At 58.0% G+C, this 19,789-nt stretch overlaps 1 protein-coding gene and 1 long non-coding RNA gene across 4 annotated transcripts; one reads left to right on the top strand and one right to left on the bottom strand.

Moving 5' to 3' along the window:
• Positions 1-259: 259 nt before the first annotated feature.
• On the bottom strand, positions 260-4,163 carry LOC144314838 (uncharacterized). 3 transcript variants are annotated; one of them, XR_013380699.1, is made up of 4 exons: positions 3,541-4,163; positions 3,000-3,113; positions 2,694-2,861; positions 260-1,437 (listed from the first exon to the last, which is right to left on the bottom strand). It is a non-coding gene; the product is annotated as an uncharacterized LOC144314838 (long non-coding RNA). The 3 variants fall into 3 exon arrangements; XR_013380698.1 differs by lacking the exon at positions 2,694-2,861 and having other exon boundaries at positions 3,541-4,158; XR_013380697.1 differs by lacking the exons at positions 2,694-2,861; positions 3,000-3,113; positions 3,541-4,163 and adding an exon at positions 1,692-2,687.
• Positions 4,164-10,955: 6,792 nt separating this feature from the next.
• Positions 10,956-18,340, top strand: KLHDC7A (kelch domain containing 7A). Its single transcript, XM_077899406.1, has one exon. It carries the CDS (start codon positions 12,454-12,456, stop codon positions 14,800-14,802), a length of 2,349 nt encoding a protein of 782 aa, XP_077755532.1. The 5' UTR covers positions 10,956-12,453; the 3' UTR covers positions 14,803-18,340.
• The last annotated feature ends 1,449 nt before the right edge of the window (positions 18,341-19,789 follow it).

Here is a 19,789-nt window from a genome sequence, read left to right as displayed (position 1 = left end):
CACACCTCTCACCCAGATCCAGCCAGTATTTGGGGGGGCAGCTCCGGTGTGGCAGGCGAGCTTCACACGACGATCTCATTTCTGCCTCCTGACAGCCCTGGGAGGTGAGGACTATCACAGAAGCGACCCTGGGAGACCACCCTAGGAGACGGGGGCCGCCTGTGACTTTCAGGAGCCTGGGGGCACTCCTGCCTTCTTTCATAAAAAAAGGCTTTAAAAGCCTGTTGTATGGCTGCACTGGTATAGACACGAATATAACCAGGGTAGATTATATTCTTTTATTTCTGATTTTAGAAAGAAATTAAAACATTTCAAGAGCTCCTAAAAGTGCCATGGGCTCTCAGCACTGTGCCCAGTGTGCCAGATGGATAAGTGAACCCTGGGGACCGGCAAGGGAATGCCCAGGGTCACATGGCCAGCAGGAGGCAGAGCCAGGGGTCACGCCCAGGGTTCCCCTGACCCCAGGACAATACTCACTTCTCCAATCAGCCCCAGCACTCCATTAGTATCCAAACAACTCTGAGGAATTAGACTCCGAGCCACAGCAGCGCTAAAGATTATTGGGCCAGAGGCTCTCAGATGATGGAGACCCATGTGCCCAGAGAGGGGCTGCAGAGTTCTCAGGGACACACAGCAAGTCAGCGCTGTAGCCAGGATGAGGGCCCGGTCTCCCGGCTGCCCATCAGGGGCTTTTCCCCACATGCCTCTTTCTTCCATGTGCCCGCCTCCCTGACCTGAGAAGGGCCCAGGTCCTCCCCTATCCCACACACGCATACACTTACACACACACACCTCTCCCCGTTATCACACGCGCAATGTCAGTGTAACTCTTGACCACGGCTGTGTCGACTGTTCTTTATCCCTGAGCTGTTTAGGATCTGCCCAATGTCCTCATTTCACAGATGGAGAAACTGAGTCTGGAACAGGCGGGGCCTGGCCCAAAGCCACTCAGCAGATCCCCGGGAGAGCTAGCACTCCAGCCCAGGCCCCGACCCCAGTCCCGTGCTCTCTGCCCTGCGGCCACCTCGCCCACACGAACTCTCCGCAGCTGGTCACAGAGGCCAGGCTCCAGCCCCAGGCCCCTCCCTTGGCCCTCGCCCGGCCCACAGGAGCAAAAGAAGATCGTGTGACCAGAAGGTCCTGAAAGAGCAGTTGCTAAGTCCTCAGCGTCCAGACTTGGCACAGTGGCTGCCTCCAGCCCAGACCCAGAGCAAGAAAAACCAGTTCCCGGAGGCCGCCCTCTGGCCCAGACTTCACCTCCGCCGCGGTTGGTTGCCCCGGCTCAGGGGGGTGGAGGCCTCGCGCTGCCCCCTCTCCGGATACCTCTGGTCTCCAGTCCACGTCATTTGTCCCTTCTGAGCCTCAGTTTCTCCACCTAGGAGTGGCCATAGTGCCTACTTCTCGGGGTTGCTGTTGTTCGGGATGGGTGCCTGGCACCTGGTGAAAGCAAAATAAATGTTTCGGCTTTCGTTGTGATCGCTAGCGATGGTCAGGGGTGACACAGGGAGGAGCCAGTGCCTAAGCTGGACCCTGAAGGTACCAGGTACCCGTGGGCCGGCGAAGGACGGCGCAGCTCCCTGGTGGAAAGGCGCGGGGGGCAGAAGCCAAGGCCAGAGAAGAAGCAGGGGTGCAGGCCCCGACCGGAGACCCCCTGTGACCCCCCAGCACACAGGGAGTCTCCGATTCCCCACCTGCTGCCTCTGCGTTGGGCGAACGCACTCTCGGGACCACGACGATGCCAGGACTCGTACCCAGAGCAACCTGACTTTTGAAGGCAGTGACTGACCACAGGCCTTCCACTCAGCTCTCCTAGGAATGGTTTTTTCTTCTCTTTTGCATTATTTCCAAGTCCTCGCTGACATCGAACTCAACACAACGGACTTGTCCCTGCAGCCCCGAGGACAGCTCCAGGAGAGAACGGATGTGAGCTCGGAGATGCCCCCGCGGCCCTCAGGTCACCCCGCACAGGCCCCTGCTCCGGCTGCGGTCGTGCACCTGGCTCCCACCCCGGCCGCTCACTCCTACCTCCGAGCCTTTGCACAAGCTCTGCTGCCTCCCAGAATGCCTCACTCCGGCAATCGCTCTGTGAAGCCTCCTCCCAGCGGCAGCCCCTCCCGACGGTTCTCGGTCGGAGGATACCAGCTCGTCGCCCCTCAGGATGTCAACCAACGAAAGGCTCAATCTGGGCTGTACTCATTTGCTTTTATCAACGTGGCAGCTTGTCTGTTCCCATGTATCCATTTGTGTCCAACAAATGTTTATGGAGGACCAAGTAGGAGCCAGACACCCCCACCGCCTCCAGACACAAACCTTCTCTTGGGGGGGGGTGTCCTTCGGGACCTCCCTGTCTGTTAGGTCCGGGCGTCACCAGGGGTTGAACAGGGGCCCTGTCTCCATCTCAGGGTGGCTTCCTGGCCAGGCACCTCCCATCCCTACCCTCACTGCTTGGAGATGATGAGGACGCTGGATTTCCCGGGCCATCTGGCGTCCCCTCCTGGGCGGCCACGGGGCTCAGGGGACCACAGTCCCAACTCTGTCAGCTTTGAGCTGAGGGATTTGGGCAGAGTCTCCTCTCCTTTGGGCCTCGGTTTCTCTTTCGTGAACAGCACGAGGGGCCCCTCGCTCTTCGGTTTGCTGCGGGATGAGGGCACAGCCTGCAAGTGTGCATGGCAGGGGGGGGTCCCTGAGCTCACCTCAGTGCCAAAGCCGTGGCACTGACACGTGGCTCCCCTCTGCATGGATTTGGGGGCATCACCTCCCTCGGTGTCACCTCCGGGTAGCACGAGAGGGTGGGACCTCCAGCCTCCGAGGTCCCTCTCCACTCTGGGAAGCTCTGATCACCGACAAAGCCAGCCTGCTGCCTAGAAACCGTGGACTTTGAGGCTCTGCCCCAAGAGGTTTGTGCTTTGTCCGCCCCCCACCCTGCCAGGCTCTCGGGCAGCAGTGAGAGTGAAAACAAAACACCTCCGAAGACGGAGAATAAAATAAGCAGCGTTCACCTGTCGCCGACTAGAGGAATGTGAAGCGAAACCATTCGGCAAGCGGCCCCACCACCTTGCATCTGGGGGCGCAGAGTAGGGCTGGGCCACCGTCTTGTCTTTACATTACAGCACCTGGGAAGTGCGAACGCAGATGGAAAAGCACAGTGCTGCTGGGGGGTGGTGACAAGGGGGGGCACCCCCGGGGCACGTGGACAAGGAAACACCATGTACGCTCCCCTTTCCCTAAATTGAAACCATCCCCTCTCCTTTCCACCCTCCGTCCTGGGTGACAGCTGATGGGGGACGCCCCACACCTTACAGCATCAAGGGAAGGCCTGTCTTGGCTCCTAGCTCCATCTTTCTGGCTATAAGGCCCAAAACTCATTTGGTCTCTGTGTCATTCCCCCCCAGTTGGAGACAGCTGGTACGTCAACCCCCCCATATGCTTAGAACCACCCCCATACCTAGAACCCCTGATTATGCCCCCCCCCAACCCCAGGGCCTTTGCACCTATGGGATACTAGGATCCTCTGTTCCAACTGTCCTTTCCCTACCTTACCTGTCAAATCCCTCAAGACTCAGCTCTGGGAAGCCCTGCTCCCCCAAAGCCTTGGCTCCTTCCTTCTTGTTTCCATAGAATTGCACAATTTGCTCCGATATTATTCTCTGCCACTCGACCAAGGTGAGCTTAAAAGGGCAGACGGGAGGATACATGTCGGGGTGAGGCTGAGCCTGCTGGCTGGGGAGGTGAGTCTGTTTAAACTTCAGTCTCCATGTCTGCAAAGTGAGAACAATCCCTAGACCAGTGGACTTTACATTGGCCCAGGGAACGGACACGGACTTCTGGAACCAGCCAACCCTGAAGCCTTTGTGGCTCAACCAAATACCAGTTCACTGTCCCAATCCTAGAGGGGCTGGGGGAGGGGCAGGCTGGGACACGTGGCCTCTGAGGTCACCACTGCAGGGGTAGCAAGGAGGGGGTAAAGCACACTAGTTCTTCCCTGACTCAAGCCAGCAGCCACTGGGGCAGCTCAGCTTGCCCTTCCTAGGCCATGCTCCATTCGATGCCCCCCCACACCCATTGCAGGGGTGTCTGGGAAATGTCATTTCCCTAGGTGCCCAGAAAGATGAACCCAGATTTGGTGGAAACCATAGCCTTGTCTCAGCCACGGGGTTGTATGAAGATTAAATCATGAAGAATATAGACTTCTTTGCCCGGTGGCTGGCACATAGTAGGTGCTCAGTGAAGCTGTTCATTCTCCATTTGTTTCTCCCTCCCCAGAGCCAGGCTTGGGTGCATCCTATGGATGCTTGGTGCAGAGTCTCCAGCCCCTGGCCCTGGCTGCCCTGGGTGCTCTCTCTGCAGCATCACCCCCACCCCCTACCCCCCACCCCAGCTCTCTGCAGCTTGGCTGGGACCATTCTCTCCACCTTCTGCACCTGGGCGGCTGTCTCTTTGCAGAGCATTGATTTGCAATCAGCCCCAGCAGCTCTAATGGGCCAGTGAGGCCCCTGGCTGCGCTGAGTTAGCTCCATTTAGAGGCTCAGGACTGTGGAACACAAACCTGTCCTGCCTCTCAGGGGTCAGCACCAGCTCTCTAGTGTCTGGGAGAGACAGGAGTCAGCTGGGGACTCGGGGCTGCAGCAGCTGGTCTCCCAGACAGGTCTACCGCCCTCCCACAGCCCCTCCCTGCTGGCTCAGGGCACAGCCACACCCTGGGGGCTCCCAGCCCCTCCAGCCCCACTCTCCCCTAGGCCTGCATGAGAGGCGATCTCTGCTTCTCTCCTTCCTGGTGGTCTCTTGAGAAGAACACAGGATGTTGGGGCCCAAAGAAAAGGTTGTCCCCCATGCACTGTAACTCATCTGATTACCACGACAATTTATATAGGAGTAGGTTTTATTGGCCCCATTTTACAAAGGAAGAAATTGAGCTCAGAGGTCACACAGCAGTGCTTTCTAAACTTATCTGGCCAGGAAATCTTTTTTTTTTCCATGGAGTAACCCAAAGCACACATTTCAAAACATACCTTGAGCTGGCATATTTCTTTTTTCTTTCTTTTTTCTTTTTTTTTTCTTTTTTTTTTTTTTTTTTTTTTGAGCTGGCTTATTTCTTATCCCCGAAACCAATCCAACACATACTTCCAAAAGCTCAGGATGTGCCTTCCCCTAACTCAGGGATATCCTAACCAGGGCTCCAAGAGCCCAGAGACTTCCAGAATTTGCATACATATACATATATGCATTTATCGAATGAGGGTCTGTAACCCCAGAGGAGTCTCAGAGGGACCTGAGACCCAGAAAGAGTAAATAACTGTTGCCCTGGCTTGAGTCCCTGTGGAGAAGGCCCAATTTTGATCTGGGGTTTTGCAAAAGTGAACAGAATAGCAGAGGCGTAGGAAAGCACGCCATGAGTGGGAGAAATGGCCCGTGTGACAGCAGGGACGAGGGGACAGTAAACGGATGAGCTTGGCTGGAGCAGAACGGGTGTTTGGGAACAGTGACAGACGAGGTTGGACCATCAAAGGGACCTTGGAGAACAGGCTGAGGTGTTTAGAGTTGATAAGGGAGGCCATGGGGAGCCTGCAAGTAGAGAGAGTGGAGGGGAGTCACGGGCTGCTAGGGTGGGGCTCTGGGGACGGCTGCACCCAGAATGCCAGCTGCCCCTGATAGGGCACGCCAGGCTGGCGACTGTCAGGAATGTCCCAGGAGGAGGAGGAGGGACCAATGACAAGAAAGCATGACAACCTGGCTGAGAGCAAGGCCCTTCCTTAGACATAAGTTACCTGGTTGGAAGCTCAGGTCCATCATTTCCTAGCTGTGTGGCTTTGGGAAAATAGCTGAACCCTTCTGGGCTCCTTCCTTGTACAATGGGGATGACCCACCTGCTCAGGAAGGTGATGGAAATTTGCTTAGACGAGTACCTGCCTCTGAAGCACTTGAGAGCAAGTCACACCTCCAGGCCTCGACCAGGATGGGCTCTCTTCTGATCCATCAATATATTCTATAGACATTTACCAATCCCTGCTAGGCACCTGCACCAGGTGCCCTCCTTGGGCATCCTAACGTGTTTTCAGAAGATAATCCCATGGATGGATGGATGGCATCGCACCTATATGGGAGAAAAGGAAGCAGAGGCACAGAGATGTTGACAATCAGAAACCATGGCGATGTCTCTTTAAGTTATTACAAGAGTTCCAGCGTCAGAGGGTCAGTGACAAAGCTGGGACCTCTCTCTGACCCCGGGTGGGAGAAGCCATGTTCTCTTGAGGTCATTCAAGGTCATACAGTTGGGATCCGGTTGGCAAGAGGATTCTAGGCTGGGGAGGGGCCCGAGATCCTGCGCGCTAACGAGGGTTTCTGGAAAATGTCTTTGGGGGTAAAACAGACTTAGCCTCAGGCAGGAAACTGGGCCTCGGTGTTCTCACGTCTAGAATGGGTCTTACCCCTGCTGCAGGGCAGGTGCCGAGATGCAAGGAGACGGCGCCTGCAGCCTCAGCAGAGCCCAGGGCCGGACACAGAGTGGGCGCCCCGAGATATTGGCTTAGTGCTCCTACTGTTATTTCTGGCTCTGGGCCTCTGTGAGAGCTCTCTCACTGCTCGCAGGCAGCATATTCCAACCTCAGGATGCTCCCCCCCCCCCCCCCCCGCCTCCACTCCACCCTACCCCTGGAGCAAAAATCAGGATTCACTGTGTCATCTCAAACGGCACCCATGAATCGTTTCACGTTCAATTTCCCCATCAAATTCACAGGCACGTATCACATGCCATTATTTCACTTCCTAATGGTCTATGCAGTGGAATTGTAAGTAGGACATTTCTTCATGCCCTTGGCATTCCCGACTCTTTGAAACTCCCTTTCCTGGTGACTACAGCACTCCTTGTCATCTCCAAAATCCTGGCAGCGCCCGGCCCTGACCTCTGCTTGTCCCAGGACATAAGTGAACAACAGCGACAATGTCTCCCTAGAAAGCAGTGTCAGCCTCCCTCGGGTTTCTGTGGAGGCAAAAACTCTGGCAGCCGACAGCAGGGTAGGCTGTGGGGGGGGGGGGCAGGGCCAAGGGCAAAGACTTGACCTGAGCCTCACCTGCATACTAGTTGCAAGCTGTGGGACCTGGGCCAAGATCATCACTTCACCTCTTGGGGGCCCCGGTGCCCCCACCTACAAAATAACGGTGACAAGGCGGCCCACGCAGCATGGTCCAATCAGAAGTGCCGCTCACAGGCTGTGCCCGCCACGGCTCTTTGGAGGTCATGTGAGTAGAAGGCTTGACGGGACGTGCTGGAAGGGTCAGCAGGTAGCGTTCACCACGGCGGGTCCAGCGGGGTCCCTGTTTGGCCTCACCTTTGCCAGCTCGGATTCCTACTGTGCCCGCATCCCTAGACGGAGCTCAACACCAGAGCCCAGCAGCATAGTCTATATTTTATTGCCTGCTAAGGCGCGGCGCTGCCCGCAGCAGAGTGATGCAGGGTCGAAAGGCCCTTGCGATATTAAGCATCTGGTTACCAAGTGGCAGACAGGACAGGAGGGTCCTGGAGGAATGGCAGCCAGGCTGGTAGGGTTGGGGAAGTGGCTAGAATGGGAAGATTTCAGCATTTAGCAACCCATGTGGAGGTGGCGGTGCACGCCGGCTGGGAGCGCGAGCCTGGGGATCCTGCATCTAAGGAAGCCCATCCGGAGGTCAAGGAGAGCTTGTGGAGGACAGACCCCTGAGTAAGGGGGGGTCCACCAATACACCGCCAGATACTTCCCGTACTCCCTCGGGTTGAGCAGGAATTTGTCCTTGGCTTGAGGACAAGCCTCCTCCTGCCGAGGCCGACCCAGATGCCCTGTGCTCTGGTCCCAGCTACGCAGACTTTCCCTCACTAGGCCTGGCCTCCTCATCGAGCAGACCAGGATCCTCTTATCGCTGTGTGCGCATGTGTATGCACGTATGTGCCCACGGGTGTGTGCGTGCACGTGTACGCGTGTAAAAGGGCATAGTCCTCTCCGTCTCCCTCCTTGGGAAATGCAGACCGTTGAGCAGGCCGGCGGAGGGACCAGCACCACCGAATTGGAGGTAACACTGGCGGACGGGCCTGTTTATTTGCATGGCAGGCGGTTAGCTCTATGTCATCCACCCCGAGCCCACCCGAGACGCCTCTGCTTGTCCCACCAGCGCGGAGAAGCCAGATTGGCGGCGCGCACGCGCACGCACAGCAGCCGGATACAGACTTCCAATTATCTTTTAATTTCGCTCCCGTCTTCATCTGCTCATTTCACTTTTTCCAAACAGACGGGGGTGAGGGGTGTTGGGGGGACGCCGTAATTTACGGAGCTTCAAGCAGCTGGTGGAGTGTGGTGCTCACCTGCAGGATGCCCCGAGACCTCGAGGTAGAGCCGAGAGCTCACTCCCAGCCGCCCTGCATTGCCACCGCTTAGAGGCCCCCACGTCCCGGCTCTTTGTCTTCAGGTCTTCTGACTCCGGAGAGGCTATATCCTCTTGTTTTCTGTGTGGTGGACACGGGCAGCAGCAACCGGCTGAGCTAACGGTGAACTCCCAGGATTAGCTCGGTTTGGTCCCCGCAGGCGGCAAATGACTCACCCAGGAGCGCACCTTTCATATGCAAATGAGCTAACCCAAAGCAGAGCCACAACCACCTGCTTTATCAGACTCTCTCGAGGCACCTGTACACCAGGGCCCACAGTCCCCTGGGAATTACTCCAGGACCAGGGATGAGACAAATGAAAGACAGCCCTGGGGCCCCCTGAAATTATTCAGAGTAGCCGATCCTAAATCTCTTCACCTTGTCTTGCCCACTCCTTCCCATGAAAACCACAGTAATGTTCCCATTCTGTCCTCTTGCCCTGTCTGCCTCCTTCCTGACCCCAGTGCCTTCCCGCGAGGCCCTGCGTGGCCCTGCGTGGTGTGGCGTGGGGGACCCTCCTGGGAATTGTGAGTACCAACTCTCTCTTCTCTGGCAGGTGTCTCCCGGAAGGCAGGCTGCACCCTGGGGAAGCCCCATTGCCTGCAGGCCCGGCTCACCGTGCTCCCCATGCTCGCCGTGCTCGCCGTGCTCGGCATGTGTTACTTCGGCCCTCCAACAGGGAAGGTCTCGGGAAATGCCAGCCCAAGAGTCAAACCAGTGCCACCTGACACAGCGCCCACCCCCTCCCTCCACACACAGCCTGCATCTGCCCCACGCCCCAATCTGGAGATGTCCAGGCCCCGTCATGGTGGCCACCCCCCTGTGTACTCAGACCTGCTATTTCTCTCCCCTTGGTCTTCCCTGTTCTGGCCACATCCACGCTCTGCGCTGTCCCGGTGCCTCCTCCCACGGAAACCCTCACCAACGAGCACCACCCCCAACCATCCTCCTGCTCAGCATCGGCTCCCCGAGCTCGCAGCCCGCCGGGGTGCCCTGTGTAACCCGTGTCATCCTACCAGCAAGGGGCCTGTCCATGCTGAGCCTCTGCTGAATATTTGTTCAATCACTCCATCTGCACCCCCCTCCTTCCTTTATCAATACTCGATGCTCAACACCTGTTTCTGGAATACTCCTTTGACCTCTCTTCTGATGCCCCTGGCTCTGGCCTCCCTGGCCGTGGTACTTTGTCAATGAGCACCCGTTGACAAGTCATCTCATTAACTTTTCCTCCGTGATACAGTGTGGCTTGTCATATTTCAGGGCCCTGTGCCATCTTATGAGTCAGGATATAAGGCCCCTCAGGGCTGGGACTGTGTTTTCTGCTCCCAGGGGCCCTTCCTCCACTCCCCTGCCACCCCAGGGGACCCGTTTGGCCACACCCAGTGCCCGGGATCAAGTTTCCAAACAGAAAGAGTGATTGTCTGACTCAAAAGGTTTAAGCTGGAGTCACAGAGAGAGTGCTCCCCGCGCAGTGGAGTCTTTATTGGGTGGGAAGCAGCATGCTGAAGGGGCCGACCCCCTGCTCACTTGGTGGCATCTGGAGAGGACAAGGCCAGGTCACAGCGTTGTCACCCAAGGGGCATCCCAGAAGTCTGTCCCTCTCCAAGGGTATGGGAGTCCCAAAGCTGCCCCTACCGCTGAAATGGTAGCTTGGCCAGTGGAGGGGAGGGGGCAAATCCTGGATTCACCACTGGACAAATCATTAGTATGACCCTTTATACCTTTCCCACCTGGTCCTCCCATTCCCAGAGGAAGAAGAATGATCCACGCAGCCAGAGACCTGTTTATACGTCAAGACTCTTCCACTCACAGTCTACGTGACGTTGGCAGACGCCTGTGAGCCCATGTCCTCACCTGGAGGATGAGGGCAATGATAGTATCTGCCTCCCCCCCACATTGCCAGGAAGATGAAATGATCTTACATATGCAAAGTAACCCCACTCCCCATTTCTGGTCACTGGCCCTGATGAAACAAAGTGCTCACCCACCCACCTGCACCCCCGGTGATAAAAGGAATTCTCAGCAGCCAAGTAGCAAAGTGGGCTTACTTTTCATTCCTAGACTCAGGGAAGTGAGGTGGTTGTCAGACAGATTTCCTGGGAGACACCCCAAAACTATGAAATCAGAAAGCCCGGGAGCAGAGCATGGAGATGTGCATTCCTGACAAGCACCCCAGGGGCTCGCATGCCCATTATATTCCATCTGAATCACTATTTTGACCATAAGGAAAAGGAAAGGGGGGGGACCCCACTTCCAGTCGCCTGCAGAACAGGATGCGGAGGGCTGACTCCCCGGGAAAACCATACCTGGTGAGTGAAGTCTGTAAAACCCTGGACTCTGGACTCTGGAAACAGGGATGTGAGTCCCCATTTGCAAGCCAAGGGACGTGAGCTTGGAGCTGCCATAAAACGGGGGTGACAACTGCATCTCTCCCCAACGGGATGGTAGGCATCCGATGAGACTCATCCAGAGTGCCCACCTCCATTCTACCCGCGAAAAGGCACGGTGCACGCTGGCAGTTGTCCCAACTGTGCTCGGCCCAGCAGATCAGATTGCACTTTGACCCCCGGCCTGTATGACAAAGGCTGAAGGAGGCACGCCAGAGAGAACAAGAGACCCAGAGAAGGGGAAGCCAGCTCTGGAAGGATCGAGGCGCTGGGGAAGAAGGCTTGGGAAGCACAGCCTCGGACCCGACTCTGAAGAGCCAGAGGAATGAGGACCAGCGGGCACCAGGGAGGTCGGCCTGGGTCAGCGCTCAGATGAGCTCAAAGGGTAAGCTGAGGGTGGACGTGGAGGCTCTGAACACCGGTGTGGACAGTCAGGAGTTTCTCTGCAAGTCAAGGTTTTGGGGTCAAATTCCTCCCAGATATGTGTGTCCTTTGGCCCACAGAGTGGTGGGTTTTTGTTGTTGTTGTTGTTTTTCCTCCTTTTTAAAATTAGATACCAGCATTTAGACTCCAAGAGTGATCTGGGTACGACCTAGACTCTAAGGGTCTCCAACACAGGGGGGATGAGGCCCTGTGGGGCACGTCAGCCACTCTATGTGCTGGCCTCATAGGCAGCACGAGTCTGAGAGCCCTGCCCTGGCCTCTGGGTGCCTGGAGAGGACCTTGTTCTGGAGAGGTGCAGAATTAGAGCTGTGCTCCAGGTCCAGCTGGTGACCATTAATATGAGTGATAATGACCCCAAGAAGGAGGAGAAAGAGGAGAGGAAGAGGATTGGCTGATGTTTCCTGAGCTTTCACGAGGTGGAGGTAGTCTAGATCTGGAACCCACAGCCCTGGTGAGATGGGGGCGAGTGACTCTCCCTTGGCCTCTCACCAGAGGACGTTGTCTGTCTTCGAGGGCAAGGAGGTGCCACACGTCTAGCCCTGATCTGGGCACTAATGCCCGGTGCTTTCCCCATCTGCTCTCAGGAGGGCCAGAGGGAGGGCAGAGGCACTCACAGGCAGGCCAGGTGGCTTGGCTGCGGTCCCGGGCTCAGCCTTCCCTGCTGCTAATCTCGGACCTCCCCGCCGGGACAAGCAGACCCCATCAGGAAGGAAACAGACGGGGAGGATCTCATGCCACACCTGCCACGGCTCCACCTGTCTCGCAGCTCACCACACCCAACACTCGGAGCCCAGTGGATTTGCAAAAGAGAAAATAAAACACACACACATGTAATAACCAACCCCGTGCATTTCCTGGCATCGGGTGACTATTTGGTCAAGAGCTTCCTCCCTCTTTGTGTACCTGCTGGACACTCCTAACATCCTCCAGCTGCTGCCGGCTAGGAGGCCGATCACAAGCTCAGCCCTGGGGCACAACCCCCACTCCCACCCCCAGGAAAAGCATCGAAGCATCCGAGGAGGCCAGCGCCGAGATCTGTTGGCCCTGAGCCCGGTGGCCACCCGCTGCCAGCTCAAAGTCACCTTTGCTCCACCACCCACCGGCCACTGGCTGACCAGAGCCAGCCCAGAACCCCCTCCAGCTCGGCTCGGCAGGAACCAGGAACCGGGCCCTATTGGGCAATCATTAATAGGATTCTTGACATTCTTCAGCCCCGGGTCTGCTTTGGGAAGCATGCTCCCCGGAAGAGGAGGAGCGGAGGCCCAGGACTGGCATTTGGACATGCAGCTGGCAGGCAAGGTGGTGCTGTCCGCCGCTGCCCTGCTCCTGCTGACCATAGCCTACAGGCTGTACAAGTCGAGGCCTGCCCAGGCCCCGCCGCGGGGCAGGAACACCAAGGCCGAGGCCAAGGAGGAGGCCGAGGGCTCCGGGCAGCCTGCAGCCCAGGGAGCTGCTCCCGGGGCACCGCACGGTGCGCTGAGACGCCGGAGGGGAAGCGAGGGAGCCAGAGCAGCGCAGGGCCAAGGCTGGGAGAAGCAGGGGGACTCCCGAGTCCCGGCAGCAGGACCCTCTCCCGAAGACTCAGAGGCCCAAGAGGTTCGGGAGCCCGAGAAGGACGGCGCTGGTGAGGAAGGGGGTGGGCAGCGCCCGGACTCTGGGCTGGCACCTCCTCGCTGCAGTGGCCCGGAGGTCGGAACAGGTGCTGGCGGTAAGCCCGAGCCACCCCGGCACCCCCATTTGGGCCGCGAATCCCAAAGCTCCCCCGCAGCAGACAGCAGCGGTGCGGGTGGCAAGCCTGCCCCTTGGCAGGACGGCGGCCCCCCCGGGCAACTGGGACCCGGGCAGCAGGACCCCACCCCCGCCAACTGGGCGGCCCACGTGGAAGGCAAGACTGACATGAGCAAGAGTTGGATCTTCACCCACAGGGAAGAGGCCGGGGCCCTCCGGGCCGCCGGGGACCTGGGCCTGACCCTGCATCAGCGCGAGGGGGCCACCAGCGCCTCCTACACCTACTGGTCAGTGGCCCGGGTGCGTGTGGAGGAGGAGGTGGAGGGGATCGGGCCCAGGCTGAAGGGCAAGGTATACGATTACTATGTGGAATCCACCTCCCGCGCCAGCTCCAAGGGCAGGCTGGCCCCCAGATCGGTTGCCGGGGCTGAGGCCCCGCCCCCTGTGCCCCTGCCAGGCCCCTCGGGGACAGGGGCGGTGTCAGGAGGCCACGCCGATGACCAGGAAGGTGGAGCCCACACACCCACCGCCCCCCAGCCTGGGCCGTCACCCTCCACGCAAGGCTTCAGCAGGAAGGACAGCCTGCTCCAGATCACGGAGAACCCGGAGCTCCAGCTACGGCTCGATGGCTTTGGGGCCACCAGGCCGTCCTGCCCAGATGGGAGCAACCGGCCCGGCTGCCCCCTGCCCCCCACGTATCTCGGGGCCGGCTCGGCCGGAAGCAGCGGGGAGCCCTGCGTGCAGCTCGTGGCGGGGACCAATTTCTTCCATCTGCCGCTGGCCCCTGGCTCGGCTCCGGATGTGCACCTGGATCTGGGCAACTGCTACCAGGTACTGACCTTGGCCAAGAGGCAGAAGCTGGAGGCGCTGAAGGAGGCGGCCTACAAGGTGATGAGCGACAACTATCTCCAGGTCCTGCGCAGCCCGGACATCTACGGCTGCCTGAGCGGGACGGAGCGGGAGCTGATCCTCCGGCGGCGGCTGCGGGGCCACAGGCACCTGGTGGTGGCCGATGTGTGCCCCCCGGGGGACTCGGGCCGTCTCTGCTGCTACGATGAGGAGCGGGACGTCTGGCGCCCACTGGCCTGCCTGCCCCCCGAGGCTGTGTCCCGGGGCTGTGCCCTCTGCAGTCTCTTCAACTATCTCTTCGTGGTGTCCGGCTGCCAGGGGTCTGGGCCCCAGCCCTCCAACCGCGTCTTCTGCTACAACCCGCTGACGGGGATCTGGAGCGAGGTGTGCCCGCTGAACCAGGCCCGGCCGCACTGCCGGCTGGTGGCCCTGGACGGCCGCCTGTACGCCATCGGGGGCGAGTGTCTGAACACGGTGGAATGCTACGACCCCCGCCAGGATCGCTGGACCTTCGTCCCACCGCTCCCCAACGACACCTTCGCGCTGGCGCACACGGCCACAGCCTGCGCCGGCGACATCTTCGTCACGGGCGGGACCCTGCGCTACCTGCTGCTGCGCTTCTCGGCCCGGGAGCAGCGCTGGCAGGCCGGCCCCACGGGCGGCGGCAAGGACCGCACGGCCGAGATGGTGGCGGTCAACGGCTTTCTCTACCGTTTTGACCTCAACCGCAGCCTGGGCATCAGCGTGTACCGCTGCAGCGCCAGCGCCCGCCTCTGGTACGAGTGCGCCACGTACCGGACGCCCTACCCCGACGCCTTCCAGTGCGCGGTGGTGGGCGACCTCGTGTACTGCGTGGGGCGCCAGCGCACGCTCTGCTTCCTGGCAGACCACATCTCACCCAGGTTCCTGCCCAAGGAGCTGCAGAGCTTCCCCTCCCCGCGGGGCACCCTCCTGCCCGCCGTCCTGACCCTGCCCGGCCCCGACGTGCCGCAGACCAGGGTCTAGCCACCCCCCTGCCGCACCTCTGCTGCCAAACCGGGAAGCGGAAAGCACCCCCGACCTGCCGCTCCGTGGGCCATTTCTGGGAGAGCAGGCCGCTCAGGCGTTTGGCCAGCAAGGGGTGGATTCTAATCCTACATGCTCCACTGGCCGGGGCCCTCGGATGCGGCTTTGCTGTCGGTGGGATGCAGAGGTGCAGCATGAAAATGGAACCAGGGCCTGGTGCCCTGAGGCTGAGGGCAGCCACGTGTGCAGGGATGAGTCCCCCCTTGCTTCAAATCTAAATTGTTGGGGGAAGGGCTGTCAGAACCTCGCCAAAGTTCAGGGGTGCAACCCAATCCCAACCACAGTTCCTAGTGCCAGGTGATCCTCAATAACCTCCTCGAGCCAACCCTGCTGGAGGTGGGCCAGCTCCCTATATACCACTACGGTGCCTTCCTAAACACTGGCCACTGAGCCCCTAACTCCAGAGTTCCAGAAACACCTGGGACACACAGGGAGGTGGTTCTGGGTTGTGCCAAGAGCCCTGGGGAGCCCCGGAGGGGGCCCGGCCAGAGGAGAGATGGTTGGAGAAGTAGAACAGCTGCAGTGGGAGCTGCCCATGGGACCCTTGCCTGCAGAGTAAATTGACCCTTACCCATTTGACTTTCTCTTATTACCTGGAATTCTAGTCTACTAGGAGGAGACGCCTCCAATTAGCAGCCATTTGAAAACATACATCTTGGGACACCTGGGTGGATCCCAGGGTCCCGGGATCGAGTCCTGCATCAGGCTCCCTGCATGGAGCCTGCTTCTCCCTCTGCCTGTGTCTCTGCCTCTCTCTCTGTCTCTCATGAATAGATAGATAAAATCCTTCCAAAAAAAAAAAAGAAAGAAAGAAAAGAAAAGAAAAGAAAAGAAAAGAAAAAGAAAAAGATGCATCTTGTAGTGGTCCATGAAGAACCCAAGGGATTCCACATCTGAGGTCTCCGGAGAGGGAGGAGGAGATATGATCTGAGGGCACCATCCCCCCCCCCCCCCCCGTCCTCCTCTGAGCTCCCCTGCTTGGACGCGGTGATAAGTGACCACAGACTCCCGCCCCAGATCTCAGAGCCTGCACGAAACAGCTGTCCAAACAACACAGCCCTCACCTCGGGGAGCAGGGGCAGCCACCACCAGGCACCCGTCCCGGGCTGGTGAGAGATGATGGCATAATTTCTCCTCCCTGCCTGTGCCACGTGGTCACCTGGTCTGCCTGGTTGGACAGGAGAGCAGGGAAGGGCAGGTCCATGCAGGAGCTGAGGACCTAGAATAGTCCAGTTGCCCATTCTTCCTGGAGGGAAGGGAGAGAGACTGGTCAGATCTACTGCCACAGCCCCGTCTCCTCGCTGAGGACGACGCACACACAGATAGAAGCGCAGCGATGTTCCTGGGGCCAGCAGGAAGCCAGGGCAGCTGGGACCCCTCCTAAAGTGACAAACAGCCTGGAGGAAAATGGTAGAGATGAGGGTGCAGCAGGGCAGGCCTGGCAAGTGGGGAGCTGAGGATGCTTTGGATGTCAGCGTTCCTACCTTGAAAATGGGAAGGACGATTGGCGGCCTTCTCTGCTAGAGAAATGAGAACGCCCAGAATAAATCCTTCCCAAATTCCCCTGGGGGTCTGGACAGGCGCTCTCGTTCACTGCAGCTGCCAGGGCTGAGCCAGGGTCTTCCTGGAAAGTGTATGATTAGAGCAAGGAATACTGGGGAGGTTGGCGTGGAGACGAGAACTGTTATTGGACCACTCAAGGCCACTGTCCCCATTCTAGGGCCTAGAAGGTGAGGCTGCCTACTTTACTTCTAAATTGGAGCCTGGTGACCCCACAGCCCCTGCCAAGGCCATGCTCAAGCTCAGAGCCAACACTCAGGCAAGAGCCTCCAAGGGACCCTTGGCGGGGAAGCGAGGTAACTCAATGACAGGACTGAGAGGCGGCGTTGGCATCATGATGCTAGGCTGGGGGTTGTTTGGGAGGTGAACCCCAAGTGGGAGCTGGGGGCAGATGGAGCCAGATCCAGCCCCCAAGGGCAGGCCTCCAGCGAGGAGCCAGGCAATGGACTAGACTGCAACCAAGCAGGGAGACCATGAGGGCGGAGGGGGTGCTCCAAGCCCAGGGTGAACTAGGGATCACTCCAGAAAACTTTTCAGAGCCCCCCTGCCTGGGCCATGGTCCTGTGGTCGGGAACAGGGAAACAGCGGAATTCGTTCCAGACCCAGTGATGGTGGATATGGTCTTCAGGATGAAGGGAGGGTTGAGATGGAAAGTACGGGCACATCTCATCCACCTCCCTGTGGTCCTGGGCAGACATCACTAATCGATCACCTTATCTTTTCATGTTGAGCCTCAGAACCGGTCTGACCCAGGTGAGAGCTGGTGCGTTTCTCATCACCAGCCTGGGTGTCCAGAGCTAGCATCAGGGCCATCATGGTAGATAGAGCAAGGTAGTTCGGGGGGCCTGCAAAGACCACCTGGGCCGACAGTCAGGATTCACTCGTGGAACATTTAGGCCAGGCACTGTTCCAGGTGCTGGGTATGCGGAAGGTCCCTGCCCTAACAGGGCCCACGTCCTGGTGGAGGAAAATAGGTAATTTTTATAAACAAATGCCTAAACAAATGAATGGAACCTATGCTGCACACATGCTAGGAAGGCAGGGGAGGCAGGGAGGTAGCATAATGCCATCAAGGGCAGGGCTGCCTCCGAGGAGCTCCACCTCTGCGTGAAGAGGACAGGAAGCCAGCTATCCTGCTCTAGCCATTCCCGCAAGGGAGAGAATCCCGTTCTGCCAAAGATTAGGAAGGAGGCTCCTCGCAGGGAGGTAAGCCACCTTCACAGGAGAGAAGCAGAGAGCACGCGTTTAAGGGGAGAGTCCAGATCACACGCCACCGCCACCCCTGAGTGTGTCCGGGTGTCAGCCTGCCTGTGGTCCTCCACGGGGTCAGAGTCTAGGATCGGCACTCGGCCTCGTGTGATAGCCCTGTCTGGCCACCTCAAGCCCTCAGCCTCCCGGGGGGCCTTGTCCCTTGGCTTCTCCTTGGGTCATCCGTCCTGCTTCCCCATGAAGTTTTTGTTCTTTATAATACAACAACAAAAAAAAACCCCAACCCTTCAGTTTGGGTTGCTTTCCACATTAGGCCAACCACGACATTGTAGGAAAGAAATTTGGAAAATACAGAAGTACAAAAAAAAAAAAAAAATCTCCCTAGTTTCACCACCCAGAGACAACCCCCTCTGCAGTGTGTGTCCCTCCAGCCTGGGCATCCTTTTCTGTGGCTTGATTTTTGCCTACGTGTGATTATGCCCAAGTTACAATTCAGCTGCTTCCTTTTTTTCACTCAGCTTTCTAGTATATGCATTTCCCGTGTTGCTACAAACCCTCGGTAAACATCATTTCAATAGGAGCAGGATGCTCCATCGAGTGGCTGTACCACGGTTTATTTAAACACTCTCTCCTGTCAGGCCTGTGGATTTTTTTTCCCCCTGTTGGTTTCTTTTTCCATCATAAATAAATCGTCCTTTGTTTTCCTGTTCCTCTCTGTCTGGGGCCTCCATCAATATTTACAAGAGAAGCCCAGTCTAGGGCTGGTCTGGAATACAGGGCTGCAGAAGCGAGCTTAGAAGCCACAGCATCTGCCCGGGGCTGGGCCCGGCCGCACTCCGAATGTAGGGCATGGGGCTGCTCTTGGCAATGCCCCGCCAGGAAGGAAGGCTGCCTGAAGGGGCCGTCCCTGGTGCCCCACAGCTTGCTGGAGTCAGGATATAGGATAGGGACCGTGTTTCTAGAGCGCCTGCTCAGTATATGCCAAACACTGGACTAGATGAGAATTTTCTACACATCACTTCGCTGACCCTGATGACAACCCCATTGTACAGGAGACAAAATTGAGGCTCGTGGAGTTCAAGGAGACTCACCTTCATGGCAAAGATCCAAGACCCTCAGTTTCCTTCAAAACACTCTTGAACCTGACCTGCCCACTCATGCATTCATCCATTCCCCTCTCTTGAAGCCCAGGGGCCAAGGGCTTGGTGGGCATCAGCCATCCCCTGGGCCTCTCCCGACCCCTCCCCAACTCACACTGATCACGGATGCTCCATCCTTGACCTTTGAACTCTAAGAAAATATTCCTCTTTTTTTTTTTTTTTTTTTTTTTTTTAGGATTTATGTATTTCTTTTAGAAGGCAGGGAGGGGCAGGGGGAGAGGGAGAGAGAGTCTCAAGCAGACTCCACGCTAAGCATGGAACCCAACACGGAGTTTGATCTCACGACCCTGAGAGATCAGACCTGCGCTGAAATCAAGGCTCGGATGCTTAGCCAACTGAGCCATCCAGGTGCCCCTCAAAGAAAATATCCTTAAACTCTCCGATCCTCAATGTCTGCATCTGCAAAATAGGTTTGCCCCCACCAGCCTCAAGACGATGCTGTGTGAACTCACAAGCGAATGTGCATGAAGCACCCCGCCCAGGGACTGCTCCAGGGTGGTCTCAGAAGTACCACCGGCTTCTGCAGGGGCCAGCTGGGGGGGGGGGGGGTCTGCTGGTTCCTCCCACTCCCCTTTCTCAGCATCCCAGCTCCAGAGGAAGGTTGTCTAATATTTAACCTGCAGGAGTCCTGTCTGGCTTGACAATATCTGGGGGCTTGAGGGAGGAGGGGGCAGCGCTCAAGTTACTCATGCCTTACCCCATTCGGGTTTTGAGGCCCTGTACCTGTTCCCTCCCCTTCCACAGCAGCTGACAGCCTGATTGGAGTCTCCCCAGGCTCAAAGCCCTAAGCGTTTTCCCAGTGCGCTGGGCAGCACAGGGGAGCCTCGGGAGCTGCTCAGAGCTCCCTGGAGATCTTGAGGAGGTGCAGCGGGGAGGGGGCTCCTTTCTTTTACAGATGGGATGAGGGTCCCTCAGAGCCACCGGAGCCCCGCGTTGTGTCTGGCCTGCGGGTACTTAGAGTCATGACAGGTACACCTCACTTCAGGCCTTTGGCATCC

This window comes from Canis aureus, chromosome 5, assembly GCF_053574225.1.
Source record: "Canis aureus isolate CA01 chromosome 5, VMU_Caureus_v.1.0, whole genome shotgun sequence".
NCBI classification, from domain to species: Eukaryota; Metazoa; Chordata; class Mammalia; order Carnivora; family Canidae; genus Canis; species Canis aureus.
Note: the sequence above shows the minus strand (reverse complement) of the source record. Positions and strands in the feature narration are given on the sequence as shown.